This window comes from Somniosus microcephalus, chromosome 28, assembly GCF_052327205.1.
Source record: "Somniosus microcephalus isolate GS21.2 chromosome 28, FLI_Smic_1.0, whole genome shotgun sequence".
Classification (NCBI taxonomy): domain Eukaryota; kingdom Metazoa; phylum Chordata; class Chondrichthyes; order Squaliformes; family Somniosidae; genus Somniosus; species Somniosus microcephalus.
This window is the reverse complement of record NC_141014.1, coordinates 29,037,218-29,057,139: the sequence shown is the minus strand read 5'-3', so window position 1 is coordinate 29,057,139 and position 19,922 is coordinate 29,037,218. Positions and strand designations below refer to the sequence as shown.

Sequence of the window (19,922 nt, the reverse complement as noted above, 5' to 3'; positions counted from 1 at the left end):
CCCGACTTGGAAATATATTGGCCGATCCTTCATCGTCGCTGGGTCAAAATCCTGGAGCTCCCTCCCTAACAGCACTGTGGGAGTACTTCACCACACGGACTGCAGCGGTTCAAGAAGGCGGCTCACCACCACCTTCTCAAGGGGCAATTAGGGATGGGCAATAAATGCTGGCAGGAAGAATGTTCCCGATGGCGGGGGAGTCCAGAACCAGGGGTCACAATCTAAAGATAAGGGGTAAGCCATTTAGGACTGAGATGAGGAGGAATTTCTTCACCCAGAGAGTGGTGAACCTGTGGAATTCTCTACCACAGAGGGCGGTGGAGGGCAGTTCATTAAATATATTCAAGAAGGAGTTGGATGTATTTCTTAAGGTTAAAGGGATCAAGGGATATGGGGAGAAGGCAGGGACAGGGTACTGAGTTTGGATGATCAGCCATGATCTCATTGAATGGCGGAGCAGGCTCGAGGGGGCCGAATGGCCTACTCCTGCTCCTATCTTCTATGTTTCTATGTTTACCAGCGACACCCACATCCCGTGGATGAATTTTAAAAAACATTGCCGCTCTTGTACTTCCGTGTGGTAGAGGTCGCAGAGACACTGTCAAAGTAATCTTGGTGAGTTGCTGCAGTGCATCCTGTAGATCGTACATCGGGCAACCACATTGCGCTGGTGGTGGATATTGAGTCCAGTGACAAGGGCACTAATCAAGTGAACGGGTCTGTTCTGGGTGGTGCCGAGCTTCTTGAGTGTTGCTGCGGCTGTACCCACCCGGACGAGTGGTGAGTAGGGGGTTTTCTGCCTATTTCCCCACACCCCCCCCCCGCCCCCCACCCCATCCCAATTTCCTTCCCTAGTCCCTCTTTAGCTAGAGCTGGTCACTTATGCTGGAGTACGGTTCCATAGGCACTCGTGGCTCTGGGCTCAACAGGCCTTGCTGGTCAAATGACCCTCCATCACAAACTGCTCAGGTTCACACACAAAGAACGGTCGGGTCCTTTTTCATGTGTGACCCCGGGCAGTTTGTATGGGTGGGCTATTTCGCCAATGGCCAAGCCCAATCCTGTCCTGTTGCCAACTCTAGGGTTGTCCAGGAGTCTCCAGGGATGAAATGTTAATCTCCAGGACACTGCTCCTGGGATGAGAGGGCCGTCCTATGATGAGAGATTCTGTAGAATGGGCCTATACTCTCTGGAGTTTAGAAGAATGAGAGGCGATCTCATTGAAACATACAAGATTCTGAGGGGGATTGACAGGGTAGATGCTGAGAGCTTGTTTCCCCCTGGCTGGAGAGTCTAGAACTAGGGGGCATAGTCTCAGGATAAGGGGTCGGCCTGAGATGAGGAGGAATTTCTTCACTCAGAGGGTGGTGAATCTTTGGAATTCCCTGCCCCAGAGGGCTGTGAATGCTCAGTCGTTGAGTATATTCAAGGCTGAGATCGATAGATTTTTGAACTCTAGGGGAATCGAGGGATATGGAGATTGGGCGGGAAAGTGGAGTTGAGGTCGAAGATCAGCCATGATCTTATTGAATGGTGGAGCAGGCTCGAGGGGCCGTATGGCCGACTCCTGCTCCTATTTCTTATGTTCTTAAGCTGCAAGCAACCCGGGAGAAAAATCGTAGGGGCTTTTAAAAAAATGGTGTTTTTTTTTACATTTTCTTTGAACATTTTCGATTAATAGTTCTAAAAATATTGGAGATGGTGGACAGTCAAGAATCATCCAGTCAGGTAGGAGTCTGTTCGCTCTCCAGTTGGCATGGGAAGGTGGGGCGCCACGAGGATTGGCGTGTCGGGCGACGTATGGCGGGGGTGTGGGGACGGGGAGGTCGGAGATCACGTGATGAAGCCTCCAGGAATACGTCCAACCAAAGCTGGCGACCCTGGTCCCGTCCCGTCCCCATCCCGTCCCCGTCCCGTCCCCGTCCCCGTCCCGTCCCCACCCCGTCCCCGTCCCGTCCTGTCCCCGTCCCACCCCCATCCCACCCCCATCCCCATCCCCGTCCCACCCCCATCCCCGTCCCACCCCCATCCCCGTCCCCCCCCCATCCCCGTCCCACCCCCATCCCCATCCCCGTCCCACCCCCATCCCCATCCCCGTCCCATCCCCGTCCCATCCCCGTCCAACTGATAGCAAGAAGAGTATTCCACTTTAATATAAACTGCACAAACTGAGGAGAAATAATCATATTTACAAACATCTGGTTTTTATTTTGAGTGGACTGAGTGAGATAGAGGAGATTCACACTGGGGAACATCCAGCGCACTGCACCGGAGAGATGGACCTCTCGATCTACAAGGCAAAACCTTTACTTGGTAAAGGCTTGTGTGACTCTCTCAGGCCTGTGGCGTTCCTCTCTGCCATTGGCCGCGCTCACTAATGGAGTAAACACGCAATGTCTTCAACTGCTTAACTTCTCGATCAACTGATGAGTTTGTTTTGAGTTACGCTGATTCTAAATTCTCGGAAGTGCCCTCTTAAGGTCTTCAGTATTGTTGGCCGAACGTCAACATTGGCAATAGGATAAATGTTGCCCTTTTTACTACAGCAGATCTAGCTGGAGGACGATGGGTATTTTTGACCGGGTCGCACCCAATGTCTCAATGTCAAGGTACATCTGTTGAGAAAAAACAGAGACGGAGATAATGGGCTGGATTTTCATTGAGGAGGCGTGTAGGAGGCGGGACTACAACTTTCGGGGTTGTAGTCCCGCCTCCATCGAGTTGTGGCCAACCCACGCGATTTTAACTTGATTGACCTTGTTGAGCCCGCCCAGCGGGCTCAGCAGGTCAATTAAGGGCCACCTGGCAACAGGTGACATCACAGATTGATATTTCATCTGTCAAGACCTTTTGACAGATGAAATATCAGCGTTCAACAGCTCTTTGAAGTTGTCAAACACTGACAATCTGTACTCCAGGTTAATTCCTTCCTCTCAGGCTGATTTAGAGATCTCCCCGGAACAGAAAGCTGAATGCTGCAACTTTTGACAGCTCACGGCCATTCTGCTTTCTGTGCGGGACCTGAAGGAAGGAAGGCTGTAAAGGTAAGTAAAACTTCTTTAAACACTTTACACACACCAAACACACGTACCTCTGCACTCATGCACCCATCACTTACCTGAACACTGGCCATCTCGAACCCTCCAAGCCCTTCAGCCCGACGGTCCGCCTCGCTAACTTGGCGTGGTTTGGAGCCGTCGGGAATCCTACATTTCACCAATGAAAATAGGGATTAGGCTAAAAACTGCCTGTTAACCACCTGTTAATAGGCAGTTAATTGGCACTAATCCCCTTCCCGCCTCGGGGAGGCGGGTCCTAGTGCGGGTCGGGTACCCGCCTCCTTTGAAACTGGCATGGAGGCGGGTTGGGGGCAGGATGGGTTCGTGCCCCCCGATTTCGGGATTTTAACCCCCCGCACGTCTCCAATCCCGCCTCCATGGCCCAATGAAAATCCTGCCCAATGTGTTACATTGCAGTGTTCAGCGCTGGCTTAACCCTGGAGCACTGCCCGAACTGCGGCCAGCGACGCAAACCCGAGAGGCCCCGGTTTTTCCTGGACTATAGTAATCTGGGATGTTATGATTAAGGTTATCCACCAGGTGGTGCTGTAGCCAATGCTGCTGCTAAGGTCAGGGGTTTGCTTCTTGTAAGGTCAGGGGTTGGCGTCCGGCTAAGGTCAGCAAAGGTGCAATGCCTGGATGCAGGCCTGCCTGGTTGTTTAGCAGTTGTTTAATAAAGTACTCATATTAATCCTAATACCTCGCCTCTTTGAGTTCCTTGTCTCACTACATGGATTTATCACATGGACCATCTTGTGCCATGCTGTTGGCAGCTGCATCTGGAGGCACAAAGTGAGCTGAGGCTGGATTTTCCTGTCATTGGAAATATTGCGGCAGGGCGGGACTTCCGTCTGCTGCTCCGACCCCCACCATAAACCCAGGAATATGTCCAACCAGAGCTGGCGACCCCCGTCCCCGTCCAACTGATAGCAAGAAGGTCGGGGGTCGGGGGTCATTAGGTATGGAGCTGGATGGAGTGAGAGAGCCTAGTAGTGGCCTCCTCTCTCTCTCCCCAGAATGGCACCAGAGTCTTTCCTGCTCAAGGACTTGCTCCAGTCCGAGGCCTTCTGTACCAAAATTTACATAGGATTACATTGGATATGCAGCACAGGAACAGGCCATTCGGCCCAACTAGTCCATGCCGGCATTTATGCTCCACACGAGCCTCCTCCCGTCTTTCCTCATCTAACTCTATCAGCATAACCCTCTATTCCCTTTTACCTCATATGCTTGTCCAGCCTCCCCTTAAATGCATCTATACTATTCGCTTCAACCACTCCCTGTGGGCTCCCACTCCCACCCCAACAAGGGGGATCCCATCACTGTGGAGTTGGGAAAGGTGACAGTGCAGCAGCATAGACAATCCTAAAGGCGGGGGGGGGGGGGGGGGGGAGGGGGGCAGAAGAACCCCAAAGATCTCGGAGTACAAATACACAAATCACTAAAAGTTGCGACACAGGTTAACAAGGCCATAAAAAAAGCAAACCAAGCACTAGGATTTATTTCTAGAGGGATAGAATTGAAAAGCAGGTTAGTTATGCTAAACCTGTATCGAACCTTCGTTAGACCACACTTACAGTACTGCGTACAGTTCTGGTCACAATATTATAAAAAGGATATAGAGGCACTGGAGAGGGTGCAGAGAAGATTTACAAGGGTGATGCCAGAAATGCGAGGGTATACAAATCAGGAAAGGATGAACAGGCTGGGTCTCTTTTCTCTTGAAAAAAGAAGGGTGACCTAATAGAGGTCTTCAAATTATGAAAGGTTAGAGTGGATACAGAGAGAATGTTTCCACTTGTGGGGAAGAGCAAAACTAGAGGCCATCAATATAAGATAGTCACCAAGAAATCCAATAGGGAATTCAGGAGAAACTTCTTTACCCAGAGAGTGGTGAGAATGTGGAACTCGCTACCACAGGGAGTGGTTGAGGCGAATAGTATCGATGCATTTAAGGGGAGGCTGGACAAGCGTATGAGGGAGAAGGGAATAGAGGGCGATGCTGATAGAGTTAGATGAGGAAAGACGGGAGGAGGCTCGAGTGGAGCATAAACGCCGGCATGGACTGGTTGGGCCGAATGGCCTGTTTCTGTGCCGTATATCCGATGTAATCCTACGTAAACTTTGGTACAGAAGGCCTTGGACTGGAGCAAGTCCTTGAGCAGGAAAGACTCTGGTGCCATTCTGGAGAGAGAGAGAGAGAGAGGAGGCTCTCTCGCTCCCTCCAGAGACCTAGGACCTTCACTGCCACCACCCAATGGGCCACCACCACCTCCACCGTTCTGGAGCCGGCGGAGACAGCAGCAGAAAGAAGAGAATTCAGCCAGGAACCCGGGCCCTGCCTCTATTATCCGCACTTACAAGGGGCGAGCAGTGAAGGGGCGGCTGGCCCTACAGAACTCTCCCTGGAAGTGAATTCCACTGCCTCACAACTCTCCGTGTAAAAAAAGATTCCCCTGCCCCTCGTTCTGTCGAAGGGTCTCGACCTGAAACATTGACTCTGTTTCTCTCTCCACGGATGTTGCCTGGCCTGCTGAGTTTTTCCAGCATTTTCTGTTGTTATTTGCTTCTATCTACCCTGTCCCACCCTTTCAGAATTTTAAACACGTCTATCATATCACTTTGTATTATAATGAGAAAAAGACTCGATCAGATATTCAAACAAATCACACAAAATCGCCATTTGGAGGCATGCAATTGGGCCACGGTTGTCACCAGGATTGAAAGGAGTTGGAGAGGAGATGGGGTAAATCAGGAATGAGCAATTAGCCAACCAGAGAGGTAGAAGGATAGCAGAGAACTGAGAAGAACACAGGTGGGTAAATTCAAAATTAGCGGGGATGCCATATGGGCGATAGTGGACTAGTGCCCGCTATACACCTCACTGAATGCTCTTCCTATTGAAAGGGTGTAACATGGATGGCCGAACCTGTCCCGCCTGTTTTTGCACCCCTGCATAGTTGAATTTCACCCCCTTGGAATTGCTTGGAAGGCACAGCACAGAGACAGGCCATTCGGCCCATCCCGCTGTGACCATTGCACACCTCCAAATCATGGGCGGCACGGTGGCATAGTGGTTAGCACTGTTGCCTCACAGCGCCAGGGACCCGGGTTCAAATCCGGCCTCGGGTGACTGTCTGTGTGGAGTTTGCACATTCTCTCCGTGTTTGCGTGGGTTTCCTCCGGGTGCTCCGGTTTCCTCCCACAGTCCAAAGATGTGCGGGTTAGATTGATTGGCCATGATAAAAAATTGGCCCTTAGTGTTAGGGGGGATTAAATACGTGGGGTTACGGGGTTACGGGGATAGGGCTTGGGTGGGATGGCTGTCGGTGTAGGGACCGGGTGCTAGGGTTTGGATGATCAGCCATGATCTCGTTGAATGGCGGAGCAGGCTCGAAGGGCCGAATGGCCTACTCCTGCTCCTATCTTCTATGTTTCTATTTCTGCAGATTGTTAGCAAGAACTATTTGCATCTGGCAGGTCTGGCTTCATCTGTAATCATTCAAACAGAAGCCTCATCAAGAAGCACATAATTTACGTAGAGATTACAACCTGGACACAGGCCATTCGGCCCAGCAAGTCCGTGTCAGCATTCACCCTCCGTGTGAGCAAATAGTCCTAATTGCATTTACTCCCTCTCTTCTTGCCCTTTGTCTTCATTCACCTATCCAATCTAATCTTCAACGTTGACATAGTTACTGCCTCAAATCACTCTCCCTGGAAGTGAATCCCACTGCCTCACAACTCTCCGTGTAAAAAAAGATTCCCCTGCCCTCTGTTTCAAATCCCATGCATTTAATCTTGTATCTACGGCCCCTCGTCCTTGGCCCCTCAGATACCAGAAACAGTTTGCTTCTGTCTACCCTGTCGCATCCTGTCTTGCTGCAGTTGTACAGGGCCTTGGTGAGACCACACCTTGAGTATTGTGTGCAGTTTTGGTCGCCTTATCTGAGGAGGGATGTTCTTGCCATGGAGGGAGTGCAGCGAAGATTCACCAGACTGATACCTGGGATGGCAGGAATGACGTATGAGGAGAGATTGGGTCGATTAGGCTTATATTCGCTAGCGTTCAGAAGAATGAGAGGGGATCTCATTGAAACTTATAAAGTTCTAACAGGATTAGACAGACTGGATGCAGGAAGGATGTTCCCGATGGCGGGGGAGTCCAGAACCAAGGGTCACAGTCTAAGGATAAGGGGTAAGCCATTTAGGACTGAGATGAGGAGGAATTTCTTCACCCAGAGAGTGGTGAACCTGTGGAATTCTCTACCACACAAGGCAGTTGAGGCCAATTCATTAATTATATTCAAGAAGGAGTTAGATATATTTCTTAAGGGTAAAGGGATCAAGGGATATGGGGAGAAGGCAGGGACAGGGTACTGAATTTGGATGATCAGCCATGATCTCATTGAATGGCGGAGTAGGCTTGAGGGGCCGAATGGCCTACTCCTGCTCCTATCTTCTATGTTTCTATCCTTTCACCCTCCGTGTGAGCCAATAGTCCCAATGCCAAACTGGTGTTTATGGTCCACGCGAGCCTCCTCCCTCCCTACTTCATCTCACCCCATCAACAGTGAGGTGAGGCGTTACCGAAAGATGTGTCTAAGGACGAGGCTACTCACGGGGGTCTGCGAACACCAGGCAAATCTGCAGCGCTTGAGAATCGAGGCCACCGCAACTTTCATCATCATCAGGCTAAACTCACTGCCGATGCAGCTCAGCGGTCCCAGGCCAAAGGGCAAGTAGCAGTGAGGGTCACGAGCATCTTCCTGTTCTCGGGCGAACCTGCCCACGTCGGGAAAAAATAAAATCAATGATAAATAAAAGGAAGCAACGGGTCGGTTATTTCGGACCGAGATGAGGTGAAATTTCTTCACTCAGAGGGTGGTGAATCTTTGGAGTTCTCTACCCCAGAGGGCTGTGGTTGCTCAGTCTTTGGGTATATTCAAGGCTGAGATGGAAAAATTTTTGGACTCTAGGGGAATCAAGGGATATGGAGATCGGGCGGGAAAGTGGAGTTGAGGTTGATGATCAGCCATGATCTTATTGAATGGTGGAGCAGGCTCGAGGGGCCGAATAGCCTACTCCTGCTCCTATTTCTTAGTTCTTATGGTTTGAATCCTCCATTTGTTCTCCAGGGCCTGTTCCATTCCCAAGTCGGTCTTTCCGAGTCACTCCCTCTTTTCTTTATCGTCCTCTCTAGCTGCACAAGCAGCAGAACTATTGTGTAGGTAATTGGACAACTGTGTAAAAGTATACTGTTGTAAGACTATGTTCCGGTATGTGGGGTAATCTTAGGGCTGATTCCCAGTGAGCAGCGGTGTTTGCAGGGGGGCGCTGGTCAGGAACCACGAGCCCACGGTTCCTGATTTCCCATCATTTAATTTAATTGCACGGAAATTCAGGGACCCGCGATTTCCGGACCAGCGCTCCGTGAGTCCCGCTCCTCATCAAGGGTGCTCAATTGGGGAATCATAGGAACAGGTGTAGGCCATTCAGCCCCTCGAGCCCATTCCGCCATTCAATGAGACTTTATAAGACTTCAGTTAAAACCATTGAAGTTTACAGCACAGAAGGAGGCCATTCTGCCCATCATATCTGTGCAGACTTTGTGCTAGACTTCTGGACTCAACATGGAGTTCAATAATTTCAGATCATAACCTCTGCCCCCACTTTTTTCGGACGGCAGCTGTTGCTGATGATTCTGCCATTCCCATTTACACCTCCTCTAGACCCATCTTTTGTTTCTTTACTTGTCCCATTACCATCTCCTTTTGCTTTGCACAGGGAACTTTCGATTTATCGGTGCCGGATAAAAAAAAGTTTCCTGTACAATCATCCCTTTTGTCATTTAATCTTTCCTGCCTTCCACCCTATCACAGACCTTCTCTTTTGTTCTTTCCTCCCCCTCCCCCCTCTCCCTGCCCCTGCACTTGCTTAAAAATCTGTTACATCTCTAACTTTTTCCAGTTCTGACAAAAGCTCATCGACCTGAAACGTTGAATCTGTTTCTCTCTCCACGGATGCTGCCTGACCGGCTGAGTGTTTCCAGCATTTTCTGTTTTATTTCAGATTTCCAGCATCCGCAGTATTTTGCTTTTGTATTCGGGCTAGAGTAATTCAGAATGAATCCCACTGCTCTTCCCTCCCCCCACAGCCCTGTGTTTCCCTCTGCTGTGAATATTTATCCAATTTTCCTTTAAAAGATGCAGCGGTCTCTGCCTCAACCATTTTCTTTGGCAAAGCTTTCCACGTTCCATCAACCTTCTGAGTGAAGATATTTATCCTAACCTATCTCCGCAATCTCTTAGCGATAATTTTAAATTGATGAACCCCCCTCGTCACTGACCCCTCAACCAAAGGAAGTGGTCTTTCCCTATTCATTCCATCAAAACTCTTCCTAATTTTAAAAACCTCTATTAAATTTCCACTTAGCCTTTTCTGTTGCCATGGAAATAGTCCCAGTATCTCAAATCCCTCCACATCCCTATAGCTTCCAATGCCCGGCATCAGCCTAGCATATCTACATTGCATGTAGGGACATGTAGGTGCATGTCTATTTTACCGACAAGATTAAAACCCACAATTCAGTCCCCATCCCGTGAACTGCTCCTTAAACCATCAAGGCTCACCTTACTGGCAGCAAGTCTGCCAATAAGGGATTCTTGCTCTGTACCTGTACGGTAGCTGCATTGTGTAATGTTTTGTTACCTGTTGCTTGCTGTGAAAAATTTCTGCTCTTAATTCTGAAATGAAGTACACTTGTCTTTTCCATGGCGACCACTGGTTAGGCTGCACAGAAAACCCGAGTGGAGTAGGCCCGACACCTAATCCGTTCAGGACAGCCCAGTTTGGCAGAGGGGCCCTAAAACTGGCATTAGGTCCCCTCACTAGCAAATGCAAGGGGCCGAATGGCTGTCTTAGGCGGCCCTCTGGGACGCCTGAAAAACGTCCCCGATCCAATTTTGAGAGAGAGACACGCAGGGACTGTGAAAGGGGCCATTTATTCCAGGGTAATTTGTTGCCTTTATTCTCATGAAGAAACGTTGCAAAACATGTACACTTCATTACACTCCAATCTTCACTTATTCGGGGTCAGGGAGTGAACCAGTGACTGAAACATCAAACTGTGTTGTTATAGTGTAGGATTGCTGGATTTTTGCTGGTGATTTGGGAATCGCTTAGAAACATAGAACATAGAAAAATAGGAGCAGGAGTCGGCCATTTGGCCCTTCGAGCCTGCTCCACCATTCAATAAGATCATGGCTGATCCTCTATCTCAATACCATATTCCCGCTCTCTCCCCATACCCCTTGATGCCTTTTGTGTCTAGAAATCTATCTATCGCCTTCTTAAATATATTCAGTGACTTGGCCTCCACAGCCTTCTGTGGTAGAGAATTCCACAGGTTCACCAACCTCTGAGTGAAGAAATTTCTCCTCATCTCAGTCCTAAATGTCTTACCCCATATCCTGAGACTGTGACCCCTCGTTCTAGACCCCCCCCCAGCCAGGGGAAACATCCTCCCTGCATCCAGTCTGTCTAGCCCTGTCAGAATTTTATACGTTTCAATGAGATCCCCTCTCATTCTTCTAAACTCTAGTGAATACAGGCCTAGTCAACCCAATCTCTCCTCATACGACAGTCCTGCCATCCCAGGAATCAGTCTGGTGAACCTTCGCTGCACTCCCTCTATGACACGTATATCCTTTCTTAGGTAAGGAGACCAAAACTGCACACAGTACTCCAGGTGTGGTCTCACCAAGGCCCTGTATAACTGTAGTAAGACATCCTTGCTCCTGTACTCGAATCCTCAATTTCCACAATTCCATCCACTTTACCACGAAAATGGAAAACCAACAATCTTGGTTACTAATTACATCACCACTGACTCAACCCAATCTATAGGTCTCTCTGAGATAGATTTGCGTCATTACCACCGGTTATTAATCACTGCCTGGGCAGCTCACAGAGAGGGAAATCTGGCGGGGAGGACCGGACGCCAGATTTGCCTTTCTGCACTGCGCCCAGGGAGGCTTAACATCCACAGAGTTATAAAGAATTACACAGAGTCAACAGCACAGAAACAGGCCATTCGGCCCAACTAGTCTATGGTGGCGCCACACGAGCCTCCTCCCCATCCTCTTCATCTCACCCTATCCTTCCAGGCGGCAAAGATGAAAAGTCTACCCCTCCTTTGTCTAAAATCGCTGTGTAAACAGACTTACTGCCAATAAGGTGAGCCTTGATGGTTTAAGGAGCAGTTCATGAATAGTAGGTTTTAACCTTTGTTTTAAATTCATTTTTGGGATGTGGGCATTGCTGGCAAGGCCAGCATTTATTGCCCATCCCTAGTTGCCCCTTGAGAAGGTGGTGGTGAGCTGCCTTCTTGAACCGGTGCAGTCCGTGTGGTGAAGGTGCTCCCACAGTGCTGTTAGGGAGGGAGTTCCAGGATTTTGACAAAGCGACGACGAAGGATCGGCCGATATATTTCCAAGTCAGGATGGTGTGTGACTTGGAGGGGAACTTGGAGGTGGTGGTGTTCCCATGCGCCTGCTGCCTTTGTCCTTCTAAGTGGAAGAGGTCGCGGGTTTGGGAGGTGCTGCCAAAGAAGCCTTGGCGAGTTGCTGCAATGCATCTTGTAGATGGTACACACTGCAGCCACGGTACGCCAGTGGTGGAGGGAGTGAATGTTTAAGGTGGTGGATGGGGTGCCAATCAAGCGGGCTGCTTTGTCCTGGATGGTGTCGAGCTTCTGGAGTGTTGTTGGAGCTGCACTCATCCAGGCAAGTGGAGAGTATTCCTCGTTGGTAAAATCGAGTTTGTTGAAATAGTCTGACAAGCAGTTGAAAAAACTTTTTTTTAATTCGCTTATGGGATCTGGGCGTCGCTGGCAAGGCCAGCATTTATTGCCCATCCCGAGTTGCCCTTGAGAAGGTGGTGGTGAGCCACCTTCTTGAACCGCTGCAGTCCGTGTGGTGAAGGTACTCCCACAGTGCTGTTAGGGAGGGAGTTCCAGGGTTTTGACTACTCACAAAAAAAGAGGTCAACCCTTCTACCGTTCCCTAGTGCCCCCCAAAATTCCTAAATGGTTACTCAGTGAAGCAAATGGCGTCGTCAACTTCTTATAAACAAGATGGTTGCCGGGCTGGGAGCTGATATTTCCTGGTTACCTCTGTGGGTTAAATCTGCACGGATGGTCCCAGAATTCCCTGCTGTGATGCATCACCCAGACCGGCACGGTGACCTGTATTCCTCGGGGAATTTTCACCTCGCACACCTCCACCGATTTTCTACAGGTTCTCTGCAGCCAGACTGTGGGAGGGAATAACCGAAGCGTTTCCCTGACAACCATGTCGAGGTATTCCATCCCTGTGATACTTTCATACGTAAAGCCCTTATAAAAAGGAGGGTGGGGGGGGAAACATAACCGCACCTTAATATTAAGCGATTTCATTTATCAAGAACTTCTGCCTTGCAAGTTATACATTTGTGGTCAATTTAATAATTTATTCAGTGGCTTTTCTTTAAATATAAAGGCCTAGAAATTCAGTATAGCCACTTTTGGGGCGGTAAAGTCGGGCGGCCGCTAAAGTTTGCGCCCGCCGGAAAGTGGAGGCCACTTCGCCGATATTCAGTAGCTTTGGCCAAGGAGTTTGCTCGAGCGCTAAAACTGGCGTTGCACGCCTATCTTTAGGCGCTAAGCCGGCGGTGCAGACTGATACCGCCGAGGCCGGGCGCAGCGCAGGTGCGGTCATGTTTTGATTGACAGCAGACACCCTGGCGCCGGCCAGCTCTTAAAGGGGGAAGGGTCGACTTGGTCTGCTGCCACGCCCTGGATACTGCAGCCCTCCAGCTAGGCCTAAACACTGCTGCTGGAGAGAAATAGCGCCAGCAAGGATGCAGAGGGCCCGTGAGCGAGCGCAGCGCTTCTCTGCCCATGATTTAAAGGTGCTGGTTAGGGCTTTGGAGAAGAGAAGCCATATCTTGTTCCCGGACAGTGGCAAGAAGCCTCCCAAGAGGGTGTACAGGAGAGCCTGGAGGGAAATCGCCCAGAGGGTCACAGCCAACAGCGATGTCCCCAGGACTGGTGACCAATGCCGGAAAAAGTTTAACGACCTCACTCGGTTGGTCAGGGTGAGTACCCTTTCCAGTGTCCTCCTCATCCTTGCATGTGCACCTCACATTATGGGCAAAGGGACCTCAAAGGCCTAATGGCCAGCCCTCATCCAGCAGCTATGGCACTGGCATGAACATCAATTGCACTTTCTGCACTTTACACACTGGCCAAGCTATTCGACCATGGGAGGCAGTGCACACAACAACAGGGCACCACACTGGCCAAGCTATTCGACCATGGGAGGCAGTGCACACAACAGGGCACCACACTGTACTTAGAGGCTGTCCTTTCTCTTGCAGGCCAAGCTGGCCCAGAATCTGAAGAGCCGGACTGTCACCGGGGGAGGCCGTGCCCAGTTCCAGCAGCTCAGTGACCTGGAGGAGCGCGTGGGTCGACTCATGGGTGCCCGGGTGATTGGCCCCGTTGCAATTGGAGATGCCGACCCTGTGCTGGGCCCCGATGGTAAGGACATGACCGTTTGGACCTCTCTCGTTCCCCTTGCGCTTCAGATCTACATCCTTTGCCACTGTCCGACCAATGCGCAGAATGCCACCACTCATGCCTCCCTCGCTGACGCCCTGTCCTCACTCTAAAGCTACTCTTGTGCCTTCCTGCTTTCAGCTGGTGAGGAGGAGGTCCCTGAAGCTGCGAGTGTCAGTCCCTCGGAAGAGGAGGACGAGGAGGAGCAAGAGGAAGGCGGCACATCGGGGGAACCCTCATCCGCACCAGGGGATGGCAATGGAGGGGACACGTCTTGCCTGGAGGAGAGCCAGGGGGATGTGTTGCAGGGGGGTGTAGCTCCTGTGCCCAGTGGCGTCCAGCCACGCGGGAAGGGTCGGGCAGCACAGCTGCCTTCTCCCCAGAGGGGGGAAGTGTTGCAGGGGAGTGTAGCTCCTGTGCCCAGTGGCATCCTGCCACGCGGGAAGGGACGGCCAGCTCGGCGGCCTTCTCCCCAGAGGGGGGAAGTGTTGCAGGGGAGTGCAGTTGCTGGGCCCAGTGGCGTCCATCCACGCGGGAAGGGTCGGGCAGCTCGGCAGCCTTCTCCCCAGAGGGAGAGTCCGGCCTCCAGTCCGGAGACGGTCCTCGCCCAGGAGGTGCGCCTCCTTGATCAAATGTCCGCGGACTCGGATCGTCGGCACACCGAGTTCATGGGGGTTGTGGCACGGTTGCCTGAGGCCATTGAGTCCCTGGCTCATAGTGTGTCCGATTTCGGGGCCTCACAGGCCAGGGGTTTCGAACAACTCGCGGCAGCACAGGCCAGGGGTCTCGAACAATTCGGGGCATCACAGGACGCGAGTCGGGCACAATTCGGGGCATCACAGGACGCGAGTCGGGCCGAATTCAGGGCAGCACAGGACGCGAGTCGGGCCGAATTCAGGGCAGCACAGGCAGCGAGTGGAGAGTTGATCAGTGGTGCCGTGCAGTCACTGGCTGGTCTGATGCGGGCACAGACCAGGGCAGTACGGGCACTCACTGCTGCCACACTCGCTGTGTCACGCACGCATCGCCAGGGCACCCGCCGCGCTGCTGCAGCACAGCGGTCTGGCCTTCACCAGATTGCTGCGCTTGCTGCAGTGCCAGCCCGGCCGAGTGCCAGTGTTTCTGGCGACCAGCGAGCGCCTGGCATCAGCCAGCTTGCCCCCATTGCTGCAGCCTCCACTGCCACTCCCCCAGCAAAGCTGCGACGAGCTGCTGGAGAGACTGATGCTGCCCAGCCACAGCTGCAGCAGTCAGCAGCCGGCCCCTCGAGGGCCGGAGCTCGTCTAGGCTGACCCCCAAGGGCATCTGCCGTCACGCAATGTGCCCCTCAGGAGCCTTCCCCCAGCCTTGCAACACCCACAGGGCCCAGGTTGAGGCGGAGCAGCAGGTCGGCCAGGGGCCGGAAAAGCCTGGACAAGGACTCGCCCTCTCGGCACACAAAGTAGAGTGTGTTGCCAAATGTTTTTTTATATGGGGGTGTTTGTGTTCTCTATGGGGGGGTTTATCTTGGTAAGGCCGAGGATGAAGGCCATTGTTTTTTTATATGGGGGTGGTTGTGTTCTCTATGGGGGGGGTTCTTTTGGTAAGGCCGAGGATGAAGGCCATTTGGATGGACAAGTTTTGTTATTCCTCCCCAGGTTGTGGGAGTGAGATATGTTTTTGACTGTTTTTTGGGGGTGTTGTCTGTTTTTGGGTTTCATGTGGGAAGGGCCCTGAGTTTGTTCAATAAAGCTTTTTATTTATTCAGCTTGTCCATGTATGATGTTTCAAGTGGTTGTTGTGTTAACCGGCTGAGGGCTTGCGGAGCGGCTGCATTCATGTGCCTTCATTGCCACAAGCCATTCCCTGACAGGGGGCCTAGAAGTGTCGTTCAATAAGCTGCCGACGGACGGCCCTTGGACCTTGTGGCTCCCTCCTGGGCTGGTACTCCTCCTCCTCCTCCTCCTCATGGTCCTCCTGCTCGTCCTCCTGAGGTGGTGGTCCAGCGTGAGGTGGCAGTGCCTGAGTCCTGCGGATAGCCAGGTTGTGCAGCATGCAGCAAACGACGACGAACTGGGAGACTCTATCCGGCGAATACTGGAGAGATCCCCCGGAGCGATCCAGGCAGCGGAACCGTTGCTTGAGGACGCCAATCGTTTGCTCTATGATGTTCCTTGTGGCTTGATGGCTTTCGTTGTATGCCTCCTCAGCAGGGGTCCTGAGCGCACGGAGCGGGGTCATGAGCCATGTACACAAAGGATAGCCTTTGTCCCCGATAAGCCATCCTCTTGGGGGAGGCTGTGCCTGGAACATGTCAGCCACAGTAGTCTGGCGCAGGATAAATGCATCGTGGCTGCTGCCTGGAAAGCGGGCATTGACAGCTAGGATGCGCTGCCTGTGGTCACACACCAGTTGTATATTGAGGGAATGGTAGCCCTTCCGGTTGCGGTAATCCTCGGCATTGTCGATAGGTGCCCGCATAGCCACATGCGTGCAGTCAATGGTGCCCTGCACCATGGGGAAGTCGGCGATCCTCGCAAATCCGACTGCACGCTGCTCCTGCCTCTCTAGGGTCATGGGGAAGGAGATGAATTGGTGTCTCCTTGTGAAAAGGGCATCGGTGACCTGCCGGATGCAGCGATGCACGGCGAACTGGGAGATGTTCGCTATGTCCCCAGCAGCGGCTTGGAAGGAGCCGCTTGCATAAAAGTTCAGAGCCACCGTGACCTTCACTTCCACCGACAGAGACGTCCTGCACATCAGCTGTGGATGCAGATCTCTGTGAAGCAGCTGGCAGATCTCTGCAAACACCTCCCTTCTGAAGCGCAGCCTCTTAACACAATGCGCGGCAGTCATGGTGAGATAGGACACCTGCTGGCGGTATTCCCTGAGTGGGTAAGGCCTACGTTGCCGACGCCTGATGGCCCCTCTGTGTCTAGGCATGGCTGCCCCTCTCACACAGCGTCTGCGAGCCCTTCGCACATAATGCTGGAACTGAGGGTTGGAACCCCATGCAGCCCCCATAATATACTTGCAAACAGTGAAATCACAATGAGTCAAATTTCCAAGCTCTGGCCAGAAGCCAAAAATACCTCTCCTATGTTGGCCCAAATCAGTAAGGTCTCTTCCTTGGTCTCTGTCCAGAAATCCGTAGCACTAAAGTCATTGCAGCAAAATGGCTGGCCTTTATAGTTCAGTCTAAGTGCCCTTTAATTAGCGCTCCCCGAGGCCCGCAGGGCCTCTGCTGCGTTCCACTTCACAGTTCTTAACAGCGCCACGCCCACATTGGGCGGGCGCCACTGAAGTTCCGGTTTGGGGCGCACAAACGGCGTTGCACGACGAAATGACGTCATAAGTTGCGCGCGCAGCTGAGCGCGCGCAAACACTTTGCGCCGGCGCTAAATGTCAACTGAAGTTGGGCGTAGGCGCAGATCATTCTGCGCCCGGCCGCTAAGTGCCTAGCGCTCGAGATCTACTCCTCTTATGGCGCTAACGGCTGGCGAACGCAACTGAATTTCTAGGCCAAACAATCTTAATATTAAGAATGTATAATAACAACAACAACTTGTATTTATATAGCGCCTTTAACGTAGTAAAACGTCCCAAGGCGCTTCACAGGAGTATTGTAAGACGAACAATTTGACACCGAGCCACATAGGGAGAAATTAGGGCAGGTGAACAAAAGCTGGGTCAAAGACGTCGGTTTTAAGGAGCGTCTTAAAGGAGGAAAGAGAGGTAGCGAGGCGGAGAGGTTTAGGCAGGGAATTCCAGAGCTTAGGGCCCAGGCAGCTGAAGGCACGGCCGCCAAAGGTGGGGCGATGATAATCAGGGATCCTTAAGAGGCCAGAATTAGAGGAGCGTAGATATCTCGGAGGGTTGTGGGGCTGGAGGAGGTTACAGAGATAGGGAGGGGGCGAGGCTGTGGGGCTGGAGGAGGTTACAGAGATAGGGAGGGGGCGAGGCCTTGGAGGGGTTTGAAAACAAGGATGAGAATTTTGAAATCGAGGTGCTGCTTAACCGGGAGCCAATGTAAGTCAGCGAGCACAGGGGTGATGGGCGAACGGGACTTGGTGCAAGTTAGGACATGGGAAGCCGAGTTTTGGATGAGCTCAAGTTTATGTAGGGTGGAATGTGGGAGGCCGGCCAGGGGTGCGTTGGAATAGTCAAGTCTAGAGGTAACAAAGGCATGGATGAGGGTTTCAGCAGCAGATGAGCTGAGGCAGGGGCAGAGACGGGCGATGTTACGGAGGTGGAAGTAGGCCGTCTTAGTTATGCTGCGAATATGTGGTCGGAAGCTCATTTCAGGGTCAAATATGACACCAAGGTTGCAAACAGTCTGGTTCAGCCTCAGACAGATGTTAGGGAGAGGGATGGAGTCGGTGGCAAGGAAATGGAGTTTATGGCGGGGACCGAAGACAATGGCTTCGGTCTTCCCAGTATTTAATTGGAGAAAATTTGGCATGATGGCAAGTTGTGCCTTTGAGAGATGGGAATCGTGGGTATAAGCTAACATGATGCAGTTCCCTGTTCCAGGAAAGCCATGGAGTATTGGTGCGTCTACACACCAGAAGAAGGGAAAACCCGGAGTCAATCCAGGATCCTGTCACATACAATCATCCTGGCGGAAGTCACAGTCAAATGCTCGAAAGCCATTTCCTGTCCTTTCAGTTACTAGCCATGTACCAGAGGGAGAGATTATCAATGGAAAGTAGCTTCCTGATGGCTTAGTTGTTAACCACATTGTGCAAGGAACCATACAGATCAGGAAAGGCCTAGGTTAGATCCTTGGCCTATGTTGAATGAGCCCATGTCAGGTGAGTTGACAGCAGATGTGCTATAATTGGCCTTTCATCCCTTGGGCATTTGGAAGGTGAAAAAACAAATCAGTCAGAGTTCCTGTTCCAGGTTGCTGGACAGTGACATCTCCTGGAAAAGGCATTTGTGGACAATAGTTGAGGGCAGGGTCGGCCTTGGCCATGATGCTTCCCTCGATCCTCCTTCCCAGTTGGAAAGTCTGCCAACCGGCATGATTGTGAAACGTGTGGATGAGCAGAGAGACCTTGGTGTCACAGAAATCACAGAAATCACAGAAACCCCACAGTGCAGATAGAGGCCATTTCGGCCCATCGAGCCTGCACTGACACATATCCCACCCTATCCCCATAACCCCACGTATTTAATCCCCCTAACACTAAGGGTCAATTTATCATAGCCAATCAACCTAACCTGCACATCTTTGGACTGTGGGAGGAAACCGGAGCACCCGGAGTAAATCCACGCAAACACGGGGAGAATGTGCAAACTCCACACAGACAGTTGCCCGAGGCCGGATTTGAACCCGGGTCCCTGGCGCTGTGAGGCAACAGTGCTAACCACTATGCCACCGTGCTGCCCCTAGATATAGATATAGATATAAATCCTTAAAGGTGGCAGGGCAAGTTTATAAGGTGGTAAAAATACACATGGGTTACATGGGTTTATAAATACAGACATATATCTATATATATAAATCGGTACTTCTGTCATTCTGTCTATCTGTCTATCTGTCTGTCATCGCGTGTGCGTTGCGGGTATGCACTCGAAAGTTACAGGGCGTACCTACGCGCGCGTTACCTCCAAAGAAAGCTTACGCTTCCGAGACGGTTTTAAGCGTATTTACGTTTCGGCCGGGTTAAAATTGCGCCCGCGGTATCCCAAAAACCTTCAACATTCCGCTCATTAGCATCTCATTATCCGCTCATTAGCGACAGAGTGACCTCGAGCTCGACCAATCGTACGCCGGGTTGCTGGCGTGTGCCGCCGGGCCAATCGGTGCGCGTGTGGCCGGGCTTTATCGTTCTGAACCGAGGTGAGTCGCCGCCATCTTGATTCCAAACTTTTCCTTTCTTTTTCCCGCTTTCTGCGTCTTAAAAAAAAACGTTGCTTTTAAAACACATATTGTTTTTTAAAAAAATGATTTAGAAAGTAATTAACTTATCTAATCTCATTAATTTTCCTACCTTTCCCCGTTTTTCCAGGTAGGCCTAGAAGCCTCGGCGTCTCCTCCGCACCCACGCCCAAGCTAGGCACCTCCCGGCCCCACTCGAAGGCTGGAGGGCCGAGCCTCAGCCCAGCGCCGCTAGGGTGCGCGCGCAGCAGGAGCTGAGACGTCTCTCTGCCGGGGCTTGCTGAGCATCCAGCGTTACCCTGGCAACGGGCGCAATCGGCGGTCTTCACCTCGGGGGGAGGGGGGGCGGCCGCGACCCTCGGAGGGGGGGGCCGCGACCCTCGGGGGGGGGCCGCGC

General features: G+C 51.8%; 1 protein-coding gene across 4 annotated transcripts in view; it reads right to left on the bottom strand.

Moving 5' to 3' along the window:
- The window catches only part of LOC147099475 (cytochrome P450 3A29-like), a 57,739-nt gene that overhangs the window by 5,625 nt on the left and 32,192 nt on the right, over positions 1-19,922 (bottom strand). For 2 of the 4 annotated variants that reach the window (XM_085969651.1, XM_085969654.1), the window contains 3 exons: positions 12,233-12,456; positions 7,682-7,844; positions 2,183-2,615 (listed from right to left, as the gene is read on the bottom strand). In XM_085969651.1, the coding sequence (XP_085825777.1) occupies positions 2,541-2,615; positions 7,682-7,844; positions 12,233-12,456 (462 nt within the window). In that variant the 3' untranslated portion in view covers positions 2,183-2,540. Of the gene's footprint in view, positions 1-2,182; positions 2,616-7,681; positions 7,845-12,232; positions 12,457-19,922 lie in introns of those variants that run through there. The other 2 variants (XM_085969652.1, XM_085969653.1) reach the window with 2 other exon arrangements.